At 42.2% G+C, this 21,217-nt stretch overlaps 1 protein-coding gene and 1 long non-coding RNA gene across 7 annotated transcripts in view; one reads left to right on the top strand and one right to left on the bottom strand.

Annotated features, from left to right (window-relative positions):
- The window catches only part of LOC119505606, a 40,477-nt gene extending 30,261 nt beyond the window's left edge, over positions 1-10,216 (bottom strand). For all 3 annotated transcript variants that reach the window (XR_005210775.1, XR_005210773.1, XR_005210774.1), the window contains exons 1-2: positions 9,467-10,216; positions 9,224-9,374 (exon numbers count right to left, since the gene is read on the bottom strand). This is a non-coding gene — a long non-coding RNA (uncharacterized LOC119505606). The remainder of the gene's footprint in view (positions 1-9,223; positions 9,375-9,466) is intronic.
- A 275-nt stretch (positions 10,217-10,491) lies between these two features.
- The window catches only part of SLC44A1 (solute carrier family 44 member 1), a 191,811-nt gene continuing 181,085 nt past the window's right edge, over positions 10,492-21,217 (top strand). For all 4 annotated transcript variants that reach the window (XM_037798696.1, XM_037798697.1, XM_037798695.1 and 1 more), the window contains exon 1: positions 10,492-10,721. In XM_037798696.1, coding sequence (XP_037654624.1) covers positions 10,686-10,721 — 36 coding nt within the window. In that variant the 5' untranslated portion in view covers positions 10,492-10,685. The remainder of the gene's footprint in view (positions 10,722-21,217) is intronic.

Here is a 21,217-nt window from a genome sequence, read left to right as displayed (position 1 = left end):
CCACCATTTGATAATCAAGATGCAATGTCACAGCTGAGGAATTACTGTTGGTAATTTGCTGAGCCAGTTGTCAAACCTACATCTGTCTGACTCCAGAGCCAATGTGTTAGGATGTTTGAGTCGCTAACAAGAGAGGGAAAGTGAGGAATGAGAGTTGTTGAGCTTTAGGCTCCTTTTGAAAAAGGAGTCTTGCTTTGGGAAAGTTCATTACTTTTGCTGTGGATGTGGGTCCAGAGATTGTAAATTATCTCTATCAACTCTGTCCTAAGCAATTACCCAGGGGCTGAAAGAGTTTATGCACCTCCTCATAGGAAGTAATTTCCTTTCCTTTCCCAGGAGTATAAGGCCCATTAAAATTCTAAATAAGATATTTTTTTTTCCTATTATCTGATCACTTTAATAGGCATTTAATTTTTTCCAAATTATTTTAAAGTAATATAGAGGACCTATTTTCAGAGTTTAGAAGAGGCTACAATAATGAACCAAATGAGCTTCCTCAATAGATGAATACTTAAAGGCATTCGGGCTCACTCCATATTACATGTGCCTTGATATTTACTTCCTAGAGAGGCTCCAACATTCACAGTATTTTTAAATGTGAGACTGATCTCCAGCCGCAACTTTCAATTCCACTGTGATATTATCCTTTCCTTTTACGAGGAGACATGAATGGGTTGTGCTTGGCAACATATGAAGAAAATTGCTGATAGCAGGGAAAGGACTGGTAATAGAACTTTAACGCCGGAAGAGTTGGGATCAGGTTACAAAAGTCTTTCCTCTGGCAAAATTTCAACTGGAACTTTCAGCAAAAGTTCTCTAAACTATGGAAGGAGACTTACTTCCTAGGAAGGCACTTGCCTGGCAGAAAGAGCCGCAAAAAGAAAGAATGACAAAGATTCAGACAAACATTTGTTGAGGGCATGTTACATACCCCGAAGTTTCCCATACTTCCACATTACAATAATCTAATGAAAGTCTTTTCTTCATCCCTAATTTACAGGAGGGAAAATTACTTTTTGCAGATAAGCTAAGAGACTTGCCCAAGCAAGGCCTCACAACTAGTTAAGTGGCAAAGTAGATACATAAAGTCACTTTCCTAAAGTCTAGGTCTCTTCCCGGTATGTTACCGCTTCCACCTCCACAACAGAATATGAAGGTATGCAAAGAAAATCTAGTGGTTAGGAGGATGGGCTCTGGAATCAGACACCTCGGGTTTGGATGCCAATCCTTCCACTCAATACTCATGTAACCCTGGACAAATGATTTCACCTCTTGTAGCAGTGATAGTAATGCTCACAAAATACTCCAATTTCTCCTTCATTTCCTGCCCCTTATGGTCACATGTGAGGACATTTGACTATTTCAAGGCAATTAACTGTGACCAAAAGTGATCTGTGTCACTTCTGGGCTAAAGCAATGAAAAGCCTAAGAGCAATTATCCAATCCTCTCTTCCCTGGAGAGACAAAAGACCTCAAGTAACAGGGGGTGCAACTCAAATGTCTTAGAGTCTCCATAAGCCTGAGGACCTGGATGAATATGTGGGGCAGATGCTACCACCCCCACCACTCCCCAGCCAGGCCAACTGCTGTGTTGTATACTCTGTGAGGGAGAAAGAAACCTTTGTTCTATTAAACCACTTATATTTGAGGGTTAGTTTGTTATAGCAGTATAATCCAATCTCTCTTAACTATTTCTTTACACCTCATCTTCCTTATCTCTAAAGTAGCGGATGACAAGTTTTACTTAATGCAATTATTATGAGGATGAAACGATGTATGTGAAGTTCTTGGCATGGTGCCTTGCACAGAGTAAATTTTCAAAATCAACTTCAATACTGACCTTTAGTATTACGAGGATTTCAACAGAAGCAATTTTAAACAAGGCAGATTCCTAGAGTGTTACTTTTATTGGCTATACCCATATATTGTCAAATTAGCAAGAAGTAGGGGACAAGAGTTGAATATATGGCAATCTCAGGAATTATTGTCTCCATTTTTTTCAAAAGTAAAGGAAAATAGATCATGTGCTCTTCAAAGATTCCTTGCCACCAAATGTATTGTTCTGCTACTTTTCACCTCTAAATTTCTCTCTGATCTCAGAATTCAGTCACTCAATCACTTAACCTAGATTTATAGGTTTCCAATCTGAGTCAAATGCTGTGCTAGGTGCTGACCTCAAGGGCAGGCCATAGAAAGGTCAATTCAGATTTTCTCTGAATCCAAGTTGAGAACAGAAGACACTTTGGAGAAGCTTGGCAGCATCTCAGTTTCCCACTTTTGGAGAGGTCATAAATGAAACGCCCCCGTAAAGGAGTCTAGGAGCAGGTAAGAGTCATGAGCAGGCCCTTGGGGAGGGCAACAGCATGTCATTTTTGCTGTAGTAGTCTTTAAGTGTCTTTCTACAGCCCTGCAACTAGCTGAGGGAGAGAGCAAAGCTGTCAGACCAGTATCATCTTAATTATGGAGATTAGAAATATATTTTATGCAATTGATACAGCCACTTTTAAATCACATAGTATTATAGAAAATGACTCCATCTAGCATCAATGAAAAAGGAAGAAGTGAGTTCAGAGAAAAAGAACAGGTGGATTTTGACAGTTTGTTCAATAAAATAATATTAGTTGAGGGAGTAAAAAAAACTTTTACAACCAGGCTAATGCTACAATTTTCATTGCCTGATATGTGTTTTTTAACAGGACTTGAGGGAAGCTGGGAATCACAGTAGCTAAGCTTCAAATTGCTAGCCCAGCCAGACCTCACAGCCAGCACCCTCTTCTTCCCATTTTCTTCGGCAGCACCCACTAGCAGAGACAGGTAGGAGCACCTGAAAAGTTAGTGAGCTGGTGGTCAAGTCAGGCTTGATTCCCAGGTAGCCTGTGTCCTTTTCACAGTGGGAAAAATGTCAGTTACTATCCCTAAAGTGGTACCTTGATATTCTCAAAAAGTTTAATTACTTCCCATGGCCTAGAAATTTCCTGCTAGGCACAGAAGCATCTGGTTCTACAAGAATTGAGGCCCACCACAAGCTCTCTGAAGATGGAATGTTTGGGTAGAGAAAGTGGAGGACTCTTGTGCCAGTTTGGATGTATTATGTCACCCAAAACGCCATGTTCTTTTACGCAATCTTGAGGGGGCAGACGTATTAATGTTGATTAGGTTGGAATACTTTGATTGTTTCCACAGAGATGTGATTCAATCAACAGTGGATAAGACCTCTGATTGGATAATTTCCATGGAGGTGTTACCCCACCCTGAATTAAATCACTGGAGCCATATAAATGAGCTGACAAACAGGAGCTCAGAGCAACTGAGAGTGATATTTTGAAGAGCAGCTGCAGCTAAGAGAGGACAAAACGCCCTGTGCTGGTTTGAATGTATTATGTCCCCCAGAAAAAAGCCATATTCTTTGATGCAATCTTGTGGGGCAGACATATTAGTGGGGATTAAGTTGGAAGGTTTGGATTAGGTTGTCTGCATGGAAATGTGCCCCACCAAACTGTAGGTGATAACTCTGATGAGATATTTCCATGGAGACGTGGCCCCACCCATTTAGGGTGGGCCTTGAACAGTGGAGCCATATAAATGGACTGACAAACAGAAGGAACTCAGTTCTTCAGTTCACTTTGAAGAATGCACTGGAACTGAGAGGAGCTTCAGCTTACAGAGTCATTTTGGAGATGGCCTTTGAAAGCCAACTTTCGCTCCGGAGAAGATAAGAGAGGACAAATGCCCCAAGAGCAACTGAGAGTGACATTTTGGAGAGAAGCTGAAGCCTAGAGAGGAATGTCCTGGGAGAAAGCCATTTTGAAACCAGAACTCTGGAGCAGACACCAGCCATGTGCCTTCCCAGCTAACAGAGGTTTTCCAGACACTATTGACCATCCTCCAGTGAAGGTATCCAATTGTTGATGCGTTACATTGGACACATTATGGCCTTAAGACTGTAACTTTGTAACCAAATAAACCCCCTTTATAAAAGCCAATCCATTTCTGGTATTTTGCTTAACAGCAGCATTAGCAAACCGGAACAACTCCCATCAATCATACTTGAGCATCATTTTGCTGAATTGAGCAGGGAGCTGATGAGTAGGAACAACAGCTTTAGCATCCACTGTTTTTATTATTTAATCTCTCCTCCCTCTAGATCTTCCTATACAAAATCATCATAGTGATATTTTTAAAGCGAAAAGCTCACTCTATTACCACTTTGCTCAGAACCCTCTGGCTCCTCCTGTCTGTAGGAGGTGCAAACTCTAAGGCCTATGCCTACCAGGAGGTAATGTAGATCCTGTCGGGACAGACATTCGGGAGTGCTGGGGACTGTGGCAACCTGGGGAACTCATGCCAAGATGTCCATCTCAAATGCTCTTCTTAAAAGGTGACACTGACACCTCCTCCATCAACAGGGGGAGTCTATGGTCCTCTCCCTGAATATGAGTGGGCCTGTGATAACAGCAAAGTGATGCTTTCTGAGGCCAGGTTATAAAAAGTGAAGCAGTTGCAGCCTGGGCTTCTTGGGGTGCGCACTTTGGGCCACAACCACCATGCTCAGGGTGAGGAAGCTCAGGGTGTAATCTCATTTGTGAATAGGATCTTAGATGAACCTATGCAGATGTGGCCAACTGAATCAGGGTAGGTGATAATCTGTATTACTGGAAGCCTAATAAAAAGAGGAAATTCGGACTCAGTCATTGAAAACCAGAAACCAGAAGAAGGCTGAAGCAATGCCCGAGAGGAGAGAGAGATTGCCATGTGACTGAGGACGGCCATCTCCAGAACACTGCCAACTCTAGGAGGAAGTGCAGACTTGCCAACATCTTGATTTTGAACTTCTGGCATTCAAAACTGAGAGACAATACCTGCCTGTCATTTAAGGTAACTCATTGTGTGGCATTTGTCACAGAAGCTCTGGCAAACTAAGACACTTGGACAATAATCTTTTTCCCTTCCCGTCTTCCCTTATCCAAAACCTACCTGTCCTTCAAGGATCAGATCAAATGCCACTTCATGAAGCCTTTCCTAATCATTGCATTTCATAGTGATCTGTTCTTTTTCTGTACTCTGAACACTTTGCAGACTTTCTCCATGACTACTAGATCATTTGGGAGCACTCTTCCTCCCACAGTCATTTTACAAATATATTACAGTTGGTTTTAAAAACAGTACATGCTTTTGTCAAAAATATAAACAATACAGAAGTGTATAACTCAGAGAGTGTCCCTCTTCTGTCTTGCTCTACCTCACCTCAATTTATCCCCATCCCCTTTCCAAAGGTTCACACTATCCACAGATAGGTACATATTCCTCACAACCTCTTCTACAATCATACATACACATGATATTTACATAAACAGGATTCCATCACAATACTGTCTTGTAAACTGCTTTTTTGGTCAAAGGTATATTGTACTTATCTTTCCATGTCAGAACATACAGAATCAACTTCATATTTTTAACAGCTATATAGTATTCCCTATTATTTAACCAATTATTTAATCAATCCCATATTTATGGAAATTTGTGTTTTTTCCCCAATTTTTCCTCATTGGAAATGAGACTGTATTGCTATTGGATACATTTCTGAAATTCCTAGGGTCAAAGAAATTCACCTTTAAAACTTTGATAAAAATTCTTAAATTCCTCTCCAGACAGCAGGTAGCTATTTATATTCACATCAATAGTGCATGAGCATAACATGGCCTTCCCTGACCCTGGATGTTATCAAGCTTTTTAATCTTTGCCAATATATTAGGTGAAGAATATCACCTAAATTTTTAACTTGAAGTTTTATTATTAGTAGTTTGAGCAACATTTCATATTTTATTAATCCTTGTATCTCTTATACTATATATTTTGTTCACACTGCCCAATTTTCTATGGGGTGCTTTCGTTTCTTTCTTATAAGAGCTTTTCATGTATTATGGTGTTTTATGGATAGTAAACCTTTTATATAGACTTTTGAGGATATTTCTCTGTTTGTCATTTGTGTTTATTTATGGTACCTTTTGCCTTTGGGGCTTAAAAATGTTTATGTAGCTAATCTTATCTGTTTTTAGTTAAGATGTTGGGCAATAGTGTCATCCAAAGAAAGGCCTTCTCTACTTCCAATATTATATAAGTAACTATATTTTCTTTCAGAAATTTCACAATGAACAAAACAAGCATTTTATAGAAAAATAATTGTTTAGTATTTCAGATAACCTTTCCTTAGACTTTCTAGGCATTTATAAATCTAAATTCCTAGGGACTCATGAACAAAATTCATTTATTAATTGAAGAAATATTTACGAAACATCTCTGGATATCAAGCTCCTCTCTAGGTTTTTGATACATAGTGAAAATAAGGTCCCTCGCTCCACAGAACCAGAATCTAGTGGAGATGAGAATATAAGGGCTCATAGGGAAAAAAATGTAATGTAGCACTTTTATAAACAAAATAAATCAACTTCTGTGGACCTCCTCTAAACTTCTCTCACTACATTTAAATTAGACTTTAATTCCTGGTTTAAATGTCTTTCCTTAAGGGCAAGAAATGTACCTTATTCAGCTTTGTATCCCCAGCATGTAGCTAGGTATCTGGCTCGTGAAAATGGATCAAGAAATAGATTGTTAAAGAAATGGAATTTCTACTTCACAACTTGCCTTCCCTTCTCAAATTAATACTCATAAGCCTGCCTCCTCTTCCCCTTTTTCCTCATCCCATAACCCCAAAACAAACACTAACACTAGTTTTAAGTTCGAAACAGCTCAAGTACCCTAGGACTGACATTTGAGCATATGATACTTCATCAAACATGCATAGCACTTAGCTCATAGGAAGGACTCAATTTAAAAAAAAATACTGAAAGAGCTCAATGACAACAGATCAAAGAAAAACGTCATTCAGAAAAGTAATAGGGGAAATGCTACACCCCTCTAATACACAGATTCACAGCAACATTTTTAGAAAATTTATCAGTTGCCTGATAAACAACCAAGATCCAGGTGAAACCATAAATGAAAGCCAGAGTTGTTAATTAGCACTGGAGAAGTATCAGCCTTACAAGGGTCGGCAGAAACAAAGTTGCAGAGCTAAGGATTTGTGACTCTCACCAGAACCTTGCTGGGAACAATGCTGTCATTTTCTGTTACGTGCTTGACTTCAGGGAAGCTCTTTTCAGGTTCTTTTCTAACCTCTGGGCTCAACTGGGACGCTGAGATATATTTCCATCTTTTCCAAAAGAGACCTGCTCTTGCCTCTCGGGTAATGAATGAAAAGTTACAGCCCTTGGTTACAATCAGTTTTCACTTTTGGAGCATCTCCCCAGGGTGACATGCAAATACTCCGAGGAAGTTGTGAGGTGGATCGAGGTTGTGAGGTAGATAAGGGAAGCTGGGGCTCTGCTGAAGAAAATGTGCTCTTCTGGGATACAACTATGAATACAGTATGTGCTAAAGTGTAAATAGCACCGCCAAAGCACCAAATGCCACGGCTTTCAAATCAGGACTATTCTAAGCAGTTATAGACTTCCATGTACAGATGCATTTATATTTCTGTTACCCCCAAACCTGAAATCATGTGAACAATGAGTCAGGCTTTATTTAAATAGTTGGAAAGACCATTAGTCCAGTGTTTTCTCTCAATGAGTGACCAGCACCAAGCCCCCAGTCTAAAGCTGGAAATCTTGGAATTCATATGGCCAATTAAGCAATACTAGACCATTGGGAAACATTTCTGGCTGGCTCAGCTGGTGATCTGCTTTTACCCTGCAGCACCAAGATTGATAGATCTTATACTTTTATCCTGGTTAATGCAGATGCTGTGCTTATGTAAGTTATTATTATTATTATTATTTTAAATACTCTCTTTTTCCCAAAAGAAAAACAACCTAAGCCCTTCCCAGGTGGTTTGCCCTGATGACATCTCTCAGTGGTGAGACTTGTGCCTTGATCATTGGCTAGAGAGAAAAAAAATATTCCCTTTGGTGACTTCTGGATTTGCTGTAGTTTAATTTTATTCAATGCAGTGTGTACTTGTGTGTGCTTGTTTGTGAGAAAAGTGAAAAGGAAGAGTAATTTGTCCCCCCTCTAAATCACTCCTTTTATGAGGCATATTCGGGTGTGAGGGGGATGAAAAAGAGACTGGTTCTTAGAAGGTACAGAATATCAGTGCAGAAGCCCTTGGTTTCTCTCCTGCTAATGATGAGGTATAATTTTAAAACATCGCATTCATAAGCATATATAGTATACACATACATAATTAGTATATTTACAAAGCATCCTGCAGAACCTTAGAACTCCCAGTTCTGTTAAGCCTTAAAGGGAAAAATGAAGTTCAGATCAGTCAAGCAGAAGATGTGCTCCCTTTCAATAATATTCACCCATCATCAATGTCTAGGAAAGACACCTCCAAAAAAAGTAAAACATGTTTTTCTGAAGCACTGCTGGAGCCTGTAACATATTTATCTGCTTCTGCTGTTCTAATTACAAAATAAGCACTAGTTACTACACGGAACAACTGCACCAGCCAAAAAGATTTTTATAATCTGAGGGAAAATGCTCCCATATTGACTCTGCTAAAGAGAAACAACTCCCTTTTCCTTGATTATAAAGAAAGAAGACAGATGGCTTCTTGTTTAAGACTGTAATTTTACTTGCAGCCTCCTCCCTCGGTTAAAAACAAGATGTACTTTTCTGGCTTTGAGGGAAGAATCTCAAGGGAAGGTTTTTTATTCCTAGCTGCAGTGAATAATTCAACACACATTTGAGAGAGCTGAGGGAAATATAAAAGAGAAAATGCTTTCCCTTGTTCTCAGGGAGTTTACAATCTAATCGTGGAGTTTACAATCAGAATTGGGACCAGAGCCATTGAAGTTTTATTTCTTCACTTCCATTTACTGACCTAATGGATTCACCAGGCCAGTGACACGGTGGGAACACAGGGAGAATGCAGAGGGAAAATTACTGGCCTCAGTCAATACTTGTTGAGTGTATAGCGACCTAACTAGGTGCTTTCTTATGTTAATCGAACTTGACATGAACCGTTTGAGGTCATGCATATTATCACGATTCCACAGAGAATGACACTGAGGTTTGAAGTCACAGACATAGGAAACGGTATTGGAACACATGGCCTACAGCTACGGGTTCTCCTCCTCCAGCCTTTTCTTGGGTGGTCCCCAGACCTCCTATCCCTGTTCTCCTTCCCTTAGATTCCCTTTCAGTGCACACAAAGTCAACTTACCTCTGTATCCCTTTTCTTCCTCTTACACCGAGTAATCTTTAAAAGTTGTCTTTTATCTGGTGAATCAGTCCTTCCGGATTTCACTCCTTCGAATCTTCACAAATAAACTTCTTTTCTTTTCTTTTCTAACGGAGTCTGTCTTTGAGTCATCCTTTGGCAGTAGGAAATGAGACATGTCAAGAGTTTATAGTAGTGCCTGCTACTGGATAAGCATTCTCTTAACATTAACTAAATAATACTTACACGTTTTATTCCTGCTACCTTTTAACTGTCCTCACCTCACACTGTTTCCCACCGAGTCTTGTGGGGTTGTACGTTTTTGAAGGTAGTGACTAGTCTAATTTGTTTCTCTGACCACAGTGAATCAAGGTAGCAGCTTGGAAAGAGCAGGGACTTTGTTCACCTCTGTATTCCCGGTGCTTATAAGTCACTCGAACTTAGTGTGTCCTCACAAATATTTTAAATATGAATGAATGTCTGTTTGTTATTTTTTGTGTACTGTCCTGTATAAGAAAGTTTAATTCAGATTCAATACGGCTCTAAATTGAGACCTGGAGAACCCTTTGCCCTTTCCTACGTCCGGCTCCTTTTCACAATTTCGACCGTGGGTGATTTCATTAGGTTCCTTCCTTTCAAGGCTCAGTTTCCATGTCTGCAAAATGGGGCCAGTAACAACGGAAGCTTGTTTCTCCTCGTCTTCTACCGTCTATTACTTCTCCAGGTAAGGTTTATTGGTCATGTCTTTCTCCTGCCTTCGGGGAGGAAAAGAGCGTTCGGGGTCCTCGGGTTGCGTGCCCAGGTGCGTTGCGGGGGAGGGAAAGGCGGCCCCGAGAGCCCCTTCCGGAAACAGCCCGGCCCCATTTCGGCAGCGAGCCTACCCAGCCCCGGGGCGCTCCAGCCTCAGGCGCCCTCTCGCCCCGAGGCAGCGCTCTGCCTCGGTGCCACTGCGAAATGGGCCCGGCGCCGCGCAGGCGCCGCCGGGTGCCGAAGGGACCGGCCTCGCTCTGGCCACTGCTGCCGCTACCGCCGCCGCCGCCGCCGCCGCCCGGCCGCCCGCGCGGCGCTGCACTGGGGGCGGGGAGACTGATGGGAGACGCGCACGGCGCGGAGGAGGCGGCGGCCCGGGAGAGGGAGCGGGAGAGGGACTGGGCGCGGGAGGCGGGAGGCGGGGGACAGGGGGAGGCGCCGCCGCCGCCGCCCGCCCCTTTTCGCTGGGGAGCAGCTGCAGCAGCAGGAGCCGAGTAGGAGCCGCGCAGCCGCCGCCGCCGCCGCCGGGGGATGTGGCCCGCGCCAGCCCGGAGCCGCGCCGCCTCCTGAGTCCCCGCCGCCGCCCGAGCCGCCGCTGCCGCCACCGAGCCGGGCCAGGCCGCGCCCTCCCCGGGCGCCCGCCGGCTCGCATGCCGAGGGGCTCCGGGGCGTAGCTGCGCGCCCGGCGCCGCCTCCGGGCTCCCCCGGCTCCGCCATGGGCTGCTGCAACTCCGCCTCCTCCGCCGCGCAGGTGAGGGGCGCCCGCCTCCCGGCCGCCCGCCCGGATGTCTCTCCCGCTCCGCGCCGCGGGCGCCCGTGCCCTTCTGCCTCTGGCTGCCGCGAGCCTCCCTGCAGCCCGCTGTGCGCTCCAGGGACCCCCACCCGCTTCTCCCTCCCGCGCGTCCCGTGGATGCCCCCGCGTTGCCTCCCTCGGCTGCCGACCCGGGGACGCCTCCGTGCGGCCCCCAGTGCGCCCTCTGCTCCCGCAGGGCCCCTTCCTGACTTGGCCTCCTCCTCCCAGTCACACCTGAGTGGCCCGTCCCGCCCGGCCGCCCGCAGGTAGAGGCGGCACCGGCGCCTCCTCTCAGCCCCTCGTCGGCCGGGCCTGGCTCTTCTCCCACCTCCTTGTTATTTTTTGTGCTCCCAGGAGGTGTACTCCAGCATGGACTCTTCACCTCCCTCCCACCTTATTCCCGTTTCTGTGCCACTGGGTGTATTCTGTCCCTTTTCTCTTGCCCGCCGCCCTCTCCCCCGTCCGGGTTCAAGTGTTTTGCGGGTCCCGGAGCCCTTCCGCGGCCCACTTCCCAGATCCCACCCACCCGGTCCCGTCCCCCGGTTGTGCCTTGACCCCGGGCTCCGCGGACTCGGCGCGCCCGGAGGCCCCTTTGGGAGCGCCTAGACCGGGCTGGGAAGGAGATTGGGCACCTGGTGGGTGACGGGAGCGTTACGGAAACTCCCTCTTTGTTGCCAGTGTAACAGGAGGAAGAGGTTCCGAATTTAGTTTTTCTGTGGGCACTGGCTGAATGTTGTCGCTGAGGGCTGAGATGCAGAGATTTCACCCAGCTTCTACCCTGCCCCCATCCAAATTTCGCTAACCTCCTTCCTCCTTTCCGAGCTGAGCCCTTAACCTGGATGGAGATGTTTAGACAACTGTATACGGATCAAATGTAATGGCACTTGACTGCCGGCCGCTAATAACTGAGAGGACCTGTTTGTAAATGACCTAATTTAGTGGATTAGTAAGTGTATTTACAAATACGATAAAAAGCAATCAGGAATACTGCAACAAACTGTCTGGTGGTGGTGTATGAAAAATAGGCTCTGACAACGCCTGGATGTAATCTCAGTCTTGATAGTGTAGAATTTAACTGCGGTCTGGGATTTGTTTGCTTTGGGGCGGGGGAGAGGGCGCGAAGAAAAGGGTTCTTGTTTTTAGAAATAAAAGCTGGTTGGTTCTTGGTGAAGAAAAATGCTAGTTTGGGGGAAAAAATTCCTCCAGAGATCTAGCATCTGTGATAATGCCAGAAGTGTTTTGCTGCTGCTAAATGACTATATATAACTCAGTTTTAAATAACCTGCATACTTGTTCTGAAAATCTGAGATCTGTTAGGGAGAAAATGACTAGAATTGCAGATGAATGGAAGACATTTATGTTTGTTAAGTATCCATCTTATTTGTCGGGTTCTTTTTTTTGTGTTTGCTCACCCTTGTGCTTTTTTTTTCTTGTAGGTTCTTAGGCTGATTGGTTTATTTAAACCTTCCTATTCAGTTAGAATAGCAAAGACTTAGTGAGGTTAGGAAAGGGCTTGGTTACCAGGAATATCATGTTAACATATTAAGGTTTAAAAGTACACAATACCTTTCAACTGCTTAGGGATTTTTTTTTTTTTTTTTTTCAGGGGAGGGGGCTCCATTTGGGTGCTATTCATCTAATATTCCCTTAAATATAATCTTGACCAAAAAGGTGTCCTTTAAGAATTTGGTTACTTTATGTTCTCTTTCGGTGGTGAAATGCCTTTAAGTGAGGAAAAGTACTAATAGTTTATGGCTGACTTCTTCAGTGTGTGAACAATTAAATTTGGAAGAGATGGATGCTGCACCAAAACTCAGCTTTGGTAACAGGTAGTGGATCTTCTATTTGCCTGGCTCCACATCTTACTTTTCCCAGTGTTGTCACAGATATTTTCTTCGCTTTTTCCTCCGTTCGCAGCCACTGTTTGCTTCGTGCCGTGTTCTACAGACAAGATACATGTCATGCAACCTGAGGGGGGCATTTTTTTCTATGGATTCTTGTAACCAATCAGCAGCTGTCGCATGCCTTTAAGTTCAGCTTTAGGGACTTGTAGTGTTCAGTGGAGCATAAAGGAGCAGGTTTTGTGCAAAAGAGCTGGTTATAATTTTTCTTTCTCACTTGAGATTTCCGCATTATTTCTCATTTGTGAAATGTTGCTAGTTTGTTGGTGTTTTCATGTTCATTTCAAGGAGCTCACCAGTTTTAGAATAATGTTGTGTCTGTATGTGTTGTGTTGAAACAAAATAGGGGTGCGATTCCCAAATCCTCTCCAGATGTGAACCTCACATCACTCGAAGCCTCTCTTAGAGGCCTTGCTTGTATTTTCAGGCAGGATGTTTGTTTCATCCCTTCTACTGGATTGTCAGCTTTTCTGGTGTAGGAGCTGCTTTTGTTTTCCTCATTTTTTTATCCACTGCAGTACCTCCCTTTACCTTCTACTTAACAGTTGCTCTGCAGTATTCACTGAATGGAATGTATATGTACAAATTTGAACATCCAGCCCCGATCGGTGGGCTGTTTCACTTCCATCAGCTGGTTGGCTAATTGCACTAAGCTCTCCTCTTCTAACCTCAAACTTAACTGTTTAAGTTAAAATTTACCTGCCTTTGCCACCTTCCTTCCTATTTCTGTCAGTGGTACCACCAGTTTGCAAAATTGAATGGGTTTTTCCTTTTCTCATGATGCCTGTTCAATGCTTATATTTTAGTTGGTGAGGGACTATAATAACTTAAAAGAGCTTGTCTGTAAACTCTAATGATAACCTATACAGCACATCAGAACAACGTGCTTTGAAGTAACCTGCAGATTGGCTTCGCTTTTCTCAGCGAAACTGTTGGCAACTTTAAAACCCTGGCGTGTTTTATCAATGTAACTATAGTGTGTTTTTGTTGTAGGGATTCACTTTTGAAATGTAATTTTTTTTCCCCCACAGTCTCTTGCCATGTTGTAGACTCTCATAAAAGAGTTTATGGTCTTCCAAGCTGTTTCATCTTTTGTAGTCTGTCCTGGTATTATTTTCATTTTCTTGACTGAATACCATCATAATTTACCATCAAAATAATTATCTCATTTTAGGGTTTAGATCAAAGAAAATCACATTTTATACTAACTTGTATTTCATTGTTAAAGGAGATTATTGGCAAAATACTTTGTGCTGCATTGGTTATATACATCCATGAATCTTAGGATGTCTAATGAGTCAAGGTTCTTATAGAACTCTTGATTATGTTTTGTTTTGTTTTTTATTAGCGATCACTGCAAATAGTTGACTGATACTAGCAATTGCTCAAAACAAGCCAACAAATGATAGCCTTTCCCTAAAAATCTTTTCAAAGGAAACATAAAAGTGAGATAGTCTTAGGTTTCTTTTTACAGTGCTAATCCTCCCTAAGACTCTTAAAATTTATTCCCGTCCCTCTATAATTCGTTTGTTCTGTTGTAACCTGACATAATTTCTATTCTTGTAATGTGAGGCTTCAAAATTCACTTGTAAATCTTCAGATATATTAAATGCTCCTTCCCATTGACAGACCAGTTTGAGTGAAGGAGGCTTTTGAAAGATTACTTAGCATATTGTCCTAAGTCGTGGTCGTTAATGGCTAGATCATTATTTCTCACAGCAGTGCAGTGGAGGCCGGGCGATTTCTCAAGGGCTCTGAAGTTGTGTGTCCTTCAGCTCCCGCCTTAGAAATTGTGAGAGGGATGGAGGAGAATCTTTCTGATTGAAAAGCCTCTTGTCTGCCTGACTTTAGGAGAAATTGCATGTGTCTACTGTCTTGTCCTGTGGTCTTCAATTCGAGAGTTATATGTTTAACTGTCTTTTTCTAACTCTCATATCTTACCTTGGGAGTGATGAAAAACAATCGGAAATGGTTCACAAATCTCGATTAACATTTGAGTATGTTAACTGTGCCTTAACAGAATTTTAATAATGTCACAGTCTACATTTGCTTAGTGGAATTTGAAATCATATGATAAAAATGAAATTTGAAGGGTGTAGTGGGAATTACCAACACAGACTAAATTTTTCCATTAAAATATGACCTGCAAAGTAGACTTGCTCTAACTGGAACAAAAAAGTCAGAGCATGAAGACAGTTTTTTCCCCTCCTTTGATATATTGTGTTGGTATAGAACATCCTTTCCTCAAAATAATGTAACTCAAAAGTTAATGTTGAAATTGGCTGGACAGTATAACTATATAGCTTTTATTGTGTGACCGTGTGATTGTGAAAACCTGGTGACTCACACTCCCTTTACCCAGGGTATGGGAAGATGAGTAATAAAATAATGACAAAAGTGACTGGACAATAATTTAGAAATGTTAATAGTTTTTGCCTTTTTCATAGCCATTTTCATGTTCTAATCTCTGTAATAGCTCTGAAGTTGTCAGAAAAGTTGATTTTGGTTCCAGTTTACAATAGAGGACATTGAGACTCAGAGATTGTAAAATGGTGGAAATGCAGAGCTTTAGACCTTAATTTGAGCCCTAGTCTTCTGAATCTGAGCCCTGTGTTACTCTTTCTGTGTCCACATGCTTGGTTCCCAAATCTTAAATTGCAGCTCACTTTTTTTTTTTTTAATCTCTAGGCAAGGTTCATTCAGTAAAATTTTGAATTAAAGAATTTCCAAGTTAAATCGATGCCACCATTTTGAACTTTCTGAATTTTGTAGCGGGGGAGTAGCATAGTGTAATATAGCAAAGCTGAGCCAGTTAGAATTCTCTCAGACTTAACAAATACTGTTTGATGTGTTAACAACCCTTACCATTTACATTAAAAAATGTCAATGGCCTGGGAAGGTAATTATTTATAAAAATACATTCTGCTACTGGTAATTGGCCAATACCTGTTTTTCCATGCCACCTAGGAAGGAAGAATTAAACATTTCAGGTCATAATTTTGGCTCAGATTTTTGGGATTCTAAGGGTTATTAGAGTTAAAATAGTCCTACTATCACTTTTCTGCTGAGCAAACTAGAATTTAGAGATATGAAGTGGTTTGAGGATCGGTTATGAGGGAGCTAGAACTAGAAACCTGTCCTCTTAATCTCTCGTTCTTTCTGTAGTACTGCTAATTCTTAATGTCCTAGGTCGTCTTCTCTTCTCAACCTTGGCTGCACAATGGAAGCACTTGGAGAGCTTTAAAAAATACCAGTGCCTGGGTCCTCCTTCTGGAGATGCTAATTTAATTGGTCCAGGAGTGCAGCCTGGGCAGCAGGATTTTTAAAAGTTCCCCTGGTGATTCCCATGTGCAGCCAAGATCGAGAACCATTGCTCCATACTCTTTCCCTAGGTAATTTCGGTTATGGATTGCGTGCTGACAATTCCCAAACTGAACTAGGAAATTGAAACAAACCCTTTCCTGACCTTTGATCCTTAAAGCCAAAAGCCTGAATACTTAGCACCTCCACTTGAATGTCTCATAAGCAGCTTATACTCAGCATGTCTAAGGAGAACTCAAACTTTATACACACACTTAGGCCTTTTTCACTCTGTTTGCTGAAAAATACAATGTCCTGGTTGTGGAAGCTGGAGACCTGAGCATGTCGGGAACCTGCCTTTCATTCTTCCACCTAGTCCCCACATCTTGCTTCTTTTACCTCCTGAATTCCACTACCAGTCCGCAACTCTGAGCCTCTGTCGTCTCCAGTTGGGACTCATGGATACAGACAGATCTCCCTGTAAATCCTCCCATGCTCCCTTCTGCTCTTTCTCCATAGTGCAGTCTCAGGGATATTTGAAAAATCTAAAGCTGATTGTGTCCCTCTCCTCTTGAAATGCTTTAAGGGTTTCTGATTGCTCTTAGGATAAAGGCCGGAATCCCTGACAGTGGCCAACAGGACTGTACCTGGGCTGCTCCCTGTCTCTCTCCAGCCACACTTCTTACTCTTTGTATTCCAGCACCACTGATCTCTCAGATTCTTCAAAATCAGTTGTAACTCCTAGGTCTTTCAGGGCTTTTTACATGCTGTTTGGTGGTCTGGAAGGCTCTTTGCTTTTCTCCCTGGCCTTTGGCTGGCTACTGCTCATCCTTTACATTTCAGCCTAAAAGTCAGTTCCTTGAACAAGGCATCTCTGGTCCCTCAAACCAGGCTGTGTTCCCTTGTTAAACTTTCGTGGTCTTCTCGGTTTTGATTATAGAATTAATTCTAATGTCGTAGGAGTTGGCAAAATATGGCCCGTGGGCCATATCTGGCCCACTGCCCTGTTTCTATGTGACCTGCGAACTAAGAGTAGCTTCTACATTTTTAAATGGTTGAAAAAAACAAAAGAAGAATGGTGTTTTGGGAGATGGGAAAATGATATGAAATTCAAATTTCAGGATCCATAAATAAAGATTTATTGGAACACAGCCACGCTCATGCATTCACATATTGTCTGTAGCTGCCTTTGTGCCACAACGGCAAAATTGACTAGTGTGACAGAGACCTTTTGGCTTGCAAGCGTCAATATTTATGCTGTTGGCCTTTTCAGAAGACGTTTGCTGACCCCTGTCCTAGACTGAGCTCACGAGGGCGGGGACCCTGTCTGCTTCATTCAGTGCTCTTATTCTCTGTGCTTAGCTGGTACTTGGCACGTGGTAGATGCTCTTGGAATATTTGAACCAATTACCAAATGTTCTCTGTCCTTCCATGGATGACTGTGGGTGAACTCCTACTGTAGCAACGCTGATGTTTTAAAATTTCATACAAAAAATTTTTTAAACGACAAATATGAAGAAGAGTCTCAACAGAATTTTCAGCAGAACTCTTGAACAGCTAGTCCATTGCAGACATGCATTTCATGTGCAAAGTGAATGTACTTAGAGAGGTGTGAGTTACTGGGTCCAGGTGGGTGGGAAAAGACTAGTCTGCCCCGGTAGTGGACCATTTGGATTCACTGTGCTGATATTTTTATAGTAGGCACAGTCATGGGATTTTATGTGTAGAGTTCTAAAGAAAAAGTGGTTTGAACTGGTGAAAAACTTCAGTCCTGAAAGGGCTACGTGTTGTTAATCTCTACCGTGGGAATTTCCTCTGTGTTAATGGCTAATGTTTGTAGCACAGTGATATTTTTTCGCTTTCTGTACTTTTTATTTTCTCATTTATTTGGAATATAGCATAGCATAATGTTTCAATTTCGAACTTAAGCATTGTATCAAAAATCAGTGATTTTTTTAAATGGTGATTTTTAATGTGTTTTTAGTATGTTTTAATAAACACAGTGGTGGTGGGAGGTGCCAGTTTTCCCTGTTAGTGGACTCCTTTCTAACATCATATCAGTTGTATAATAGAGTTTACTTACACATTTGGTTGATAAACTGCTGGAATTTACTTTTTTGTGAAAATATTATTACTCATTGCTCTCTTTTTAGCTGCACTTTACAACATCCCACAACCACATATTTAGACATTTGAATTTAGTAAGGAAACCCTTAAAAGTTCTTTTTTTCTAGTTTTTAAGGTTTCCAGGTAGCTGAAAATTATTAAACAGAAGTGTTTGATTTCTGGATACATTTGTATAATGTAAAATTTAAAAATGGCAAGAAGATGCAAAACATTTGAAAATAGATGGTTTCTTCAGGATGTTCAAGTAACATAACAGTGAAGGTAATGAGATTCCTTTATTTTTGTAGCTTTGTGATAATATAATAATGATCATGATCTTGTAAGATCTTTCATTATGAATTGCTTAGGATGTTTCAGTTATAAGAAATTTAAAAAAAAAACAACAAAACAAAACACCTTAATTCTCAATAGCTAAAACATTAAGGGAAGTGTGTTCTCCCGTAGGAATTGACAGGTAGGGTAACTTCCGGGTTGGTTAGTTTAGTGCCTTGAGGTTGTCAGCAAGGACCTAACTTCTTTCCGTGTTTCTTTTTTTCCATTTAAGGAAGGTAACTTATCCTCATTTAGCACCCCCTGATCCCAACATGGCTGTGGCTTTTCCAGTTGTCATTTGTTGACCCGACAATTTCCAGTGGTTTTCCTTTAATGGGAATTAGGGAGCTCTGCATACTCAACCCTAAACAGTCTATCAAGGAAGAGGCAAAGGACCCCAAATTGTCTTGTACTAACCCAGACTCCCCTCTGAGTCAAGGTGAGGGGTGGGGTTGGAGGCCTTGGAGGGGTGTGGGAGGCGACACCGGAGTAAAATGGAGACAGCTGGCAAGGCAGAAGGCAGGAATGGCGTGGGGTAGGCAGCCAGTAGTATCTGCTGCATAGTTGAGCCATTTTCTTCTGCCTGTAAAATCACATGTTTATAAACACTAACCTTTTGCTTATATCTCCATTATAAACTTTTCATAGTTCAGAGGTGAAAGTCACACAGTTACCTTCCTAGGATCCCCCTACCCCCCGTGTCCTGCCGTGGGCACTGTGGGGGATTTGTCCTTCTCTGCCCACTCCACGGCCTCTTTCCAGTTTGAGCCAAGGACGGCTTCAGGATTGAGTGAAGTTCCAATAACGGTTAAGTAGCTAATTAGAATTCCTAGAGGAAGTGGCCCCTAAGAGAACTTTAGGGGTTTGTATAAAGTCTTCTCTCTCTAGCTCTCCATTCCCTTTTCTTCTTCTAACTTCTCACTTCTGTGTGGATTTATCTCTCTCTATCTGACTGGTACAATTTTTTTTTTCCTTTTCCCCCTCCTTTTCCCTAGCATTTTCTTTTTTCCTCCTTTCCCTCCCTCTCCCACCTGATGCACTTAAGAGCTATACTATTGAATGGAATATACTAGAAAAGAGTAGAGAAAAAAAAGAGAATGCTTCTGTTTTCTTTATTTTCTTGTTTGATTTTTTTTCTTTTGGTTAATAAAACCAAAGTCACATCATTATATTTTAGACAGACAATATCTATATGATATAAAGAGCTCTCATGTTAAAAAAAGGCAGTACTGCTATAAATGCTAATTTACAGAAGGGGAAATAGTAAACTTATGTGAAATAGTAAACTGATGTGTCTGCTATTCAATTTTGCTAGTACTAAAATTAACTCAAATTAATGCAAGAGACACATCCTTTTACACCTGTAACTTTGGTAAAAGTTGACAGAATAATATTCATTGCTCATGTGGTTGTGAAGCAAGTATTCTTTATGGATTTGCTGAATAAATTTTAATGACCTTCTAGGGACACTTTTTGACAACATACAATGAAAGCCGTAAAATAATACTGACACACTTTAGTTAGTAATCCATAAGTAAAGTAACAGTATGTGCATAAATCTTTCCATTGTGGCATTATTTACAATAGCAACAGACTTTCATTTTAAACAGAGTATTTCTGGTATAAAACTTTCTTCCTTTTCTTGATATATAAGTCAGCTGAAATTGGACTGTCTTGTGTGTTTTCCTTCCCCATCCCCAACTAAGCTCCCCTCCATTGATGGTGAGTGGCCGCCTGCCTTCCTCTCTCCTGCTCTTCGGAAGGGCTAGCGGGATAGCGGAGTGATGGATGCCACCGTGTAGGAGTGTGAGCTGTGGCCAGACTGTCTGGGTTTGAGTCTCAGCTCTGTCACCAGCTGGGTTATTTGGGGCAAATTCTTTACTCTTTGGTGCCTAAGTTTTCCCAGGTATAAAAAGGGAACAATAATAAAACCTATCACCTAGGCTTATGGAAAACCTTGCACAATCCATGAAAATACCTCAGAAAGTACGATATTAGTGTGAACTAAATTTCCCAGATGTTCTCATCCATCAATCTCCCCTCCCTCCCCCCATACAATCTTGTGTCAGAGGATGTATACTCAGTTTGGATTTTGGAAAAGGGGTCCTGACTTCCATTAATTTAAACTTGTGTCAGAAAGATGAGTGCTAAGAGTGACATAAATAGCAATATGGAGTGATTAGGAGTTGAGGGAATGGGGAGACCCAGAAGGCCGGGGGATAGTCGGAGAACGAGCTTCCCGAAAATGACCCTTGATCTGGCCTCGAGGATTGGGGCTTAGAAAGAGTGGGAGGAGAGGCAGATTTTAGTGGGAAGAGGGAAGGTATCCGGGGGAAGGGGCAGCTGGAGCAAAGGCAGGAAACAGCCAATAACTTGTGCATGAATGGACAGGAAGCCTGGCCACAGTAGAGAGAAGACACGTTCCAGGGAGGGAAACAGACAGCTGTGAGGGATTGTTAGCGTGGTTTAAGGAAGATCAGTCTGACGCTGTGCCTGAAGTGGGAGGCAGAGCCACCCCGCAGGTGTTTCAGTAACTGAAACCAAACTATGAAAAATGGGAAACAGAAGAGACACTATGGACAGGCTTTCCTGACTTATGTGGGATATATGGGATGAAGGAGAGGGACACAACAGAAGTTTTCAGTGCCACATAACGGGAGAAGGATATTCTAGTTGATAGACATAAGCACTGAGATGCCGGACTAGTGTGTGGGGAGGGGAAGATGAATTCAGTTTTGTACGGGCTGAGTTTCAGGTGATTCTATATTAATAGGTCCATGTAGCAATTTCCCAAGGCAGTTGAACTCAGAACTA

This window comes from Choloepus didactylus, chromosome 10 (genome assembly GCF_015220235.1).
Source record: "Choloepus didactylus isolate mChoDid1 chromosome 10, mChoDid1.pri, whole genome shotgun sequence".
Classification (NCBI taxonomy): Eukaryota; Metazoa; Chordata; class Mammalia; order Pilosa; family Megalonychidae; genus Choloepus; species Choloepus didactylus.
Note: the sequence above shows the minus strand (reverse complement) of the source record. Positions and strands in the feature narration are given on the sequence as shown.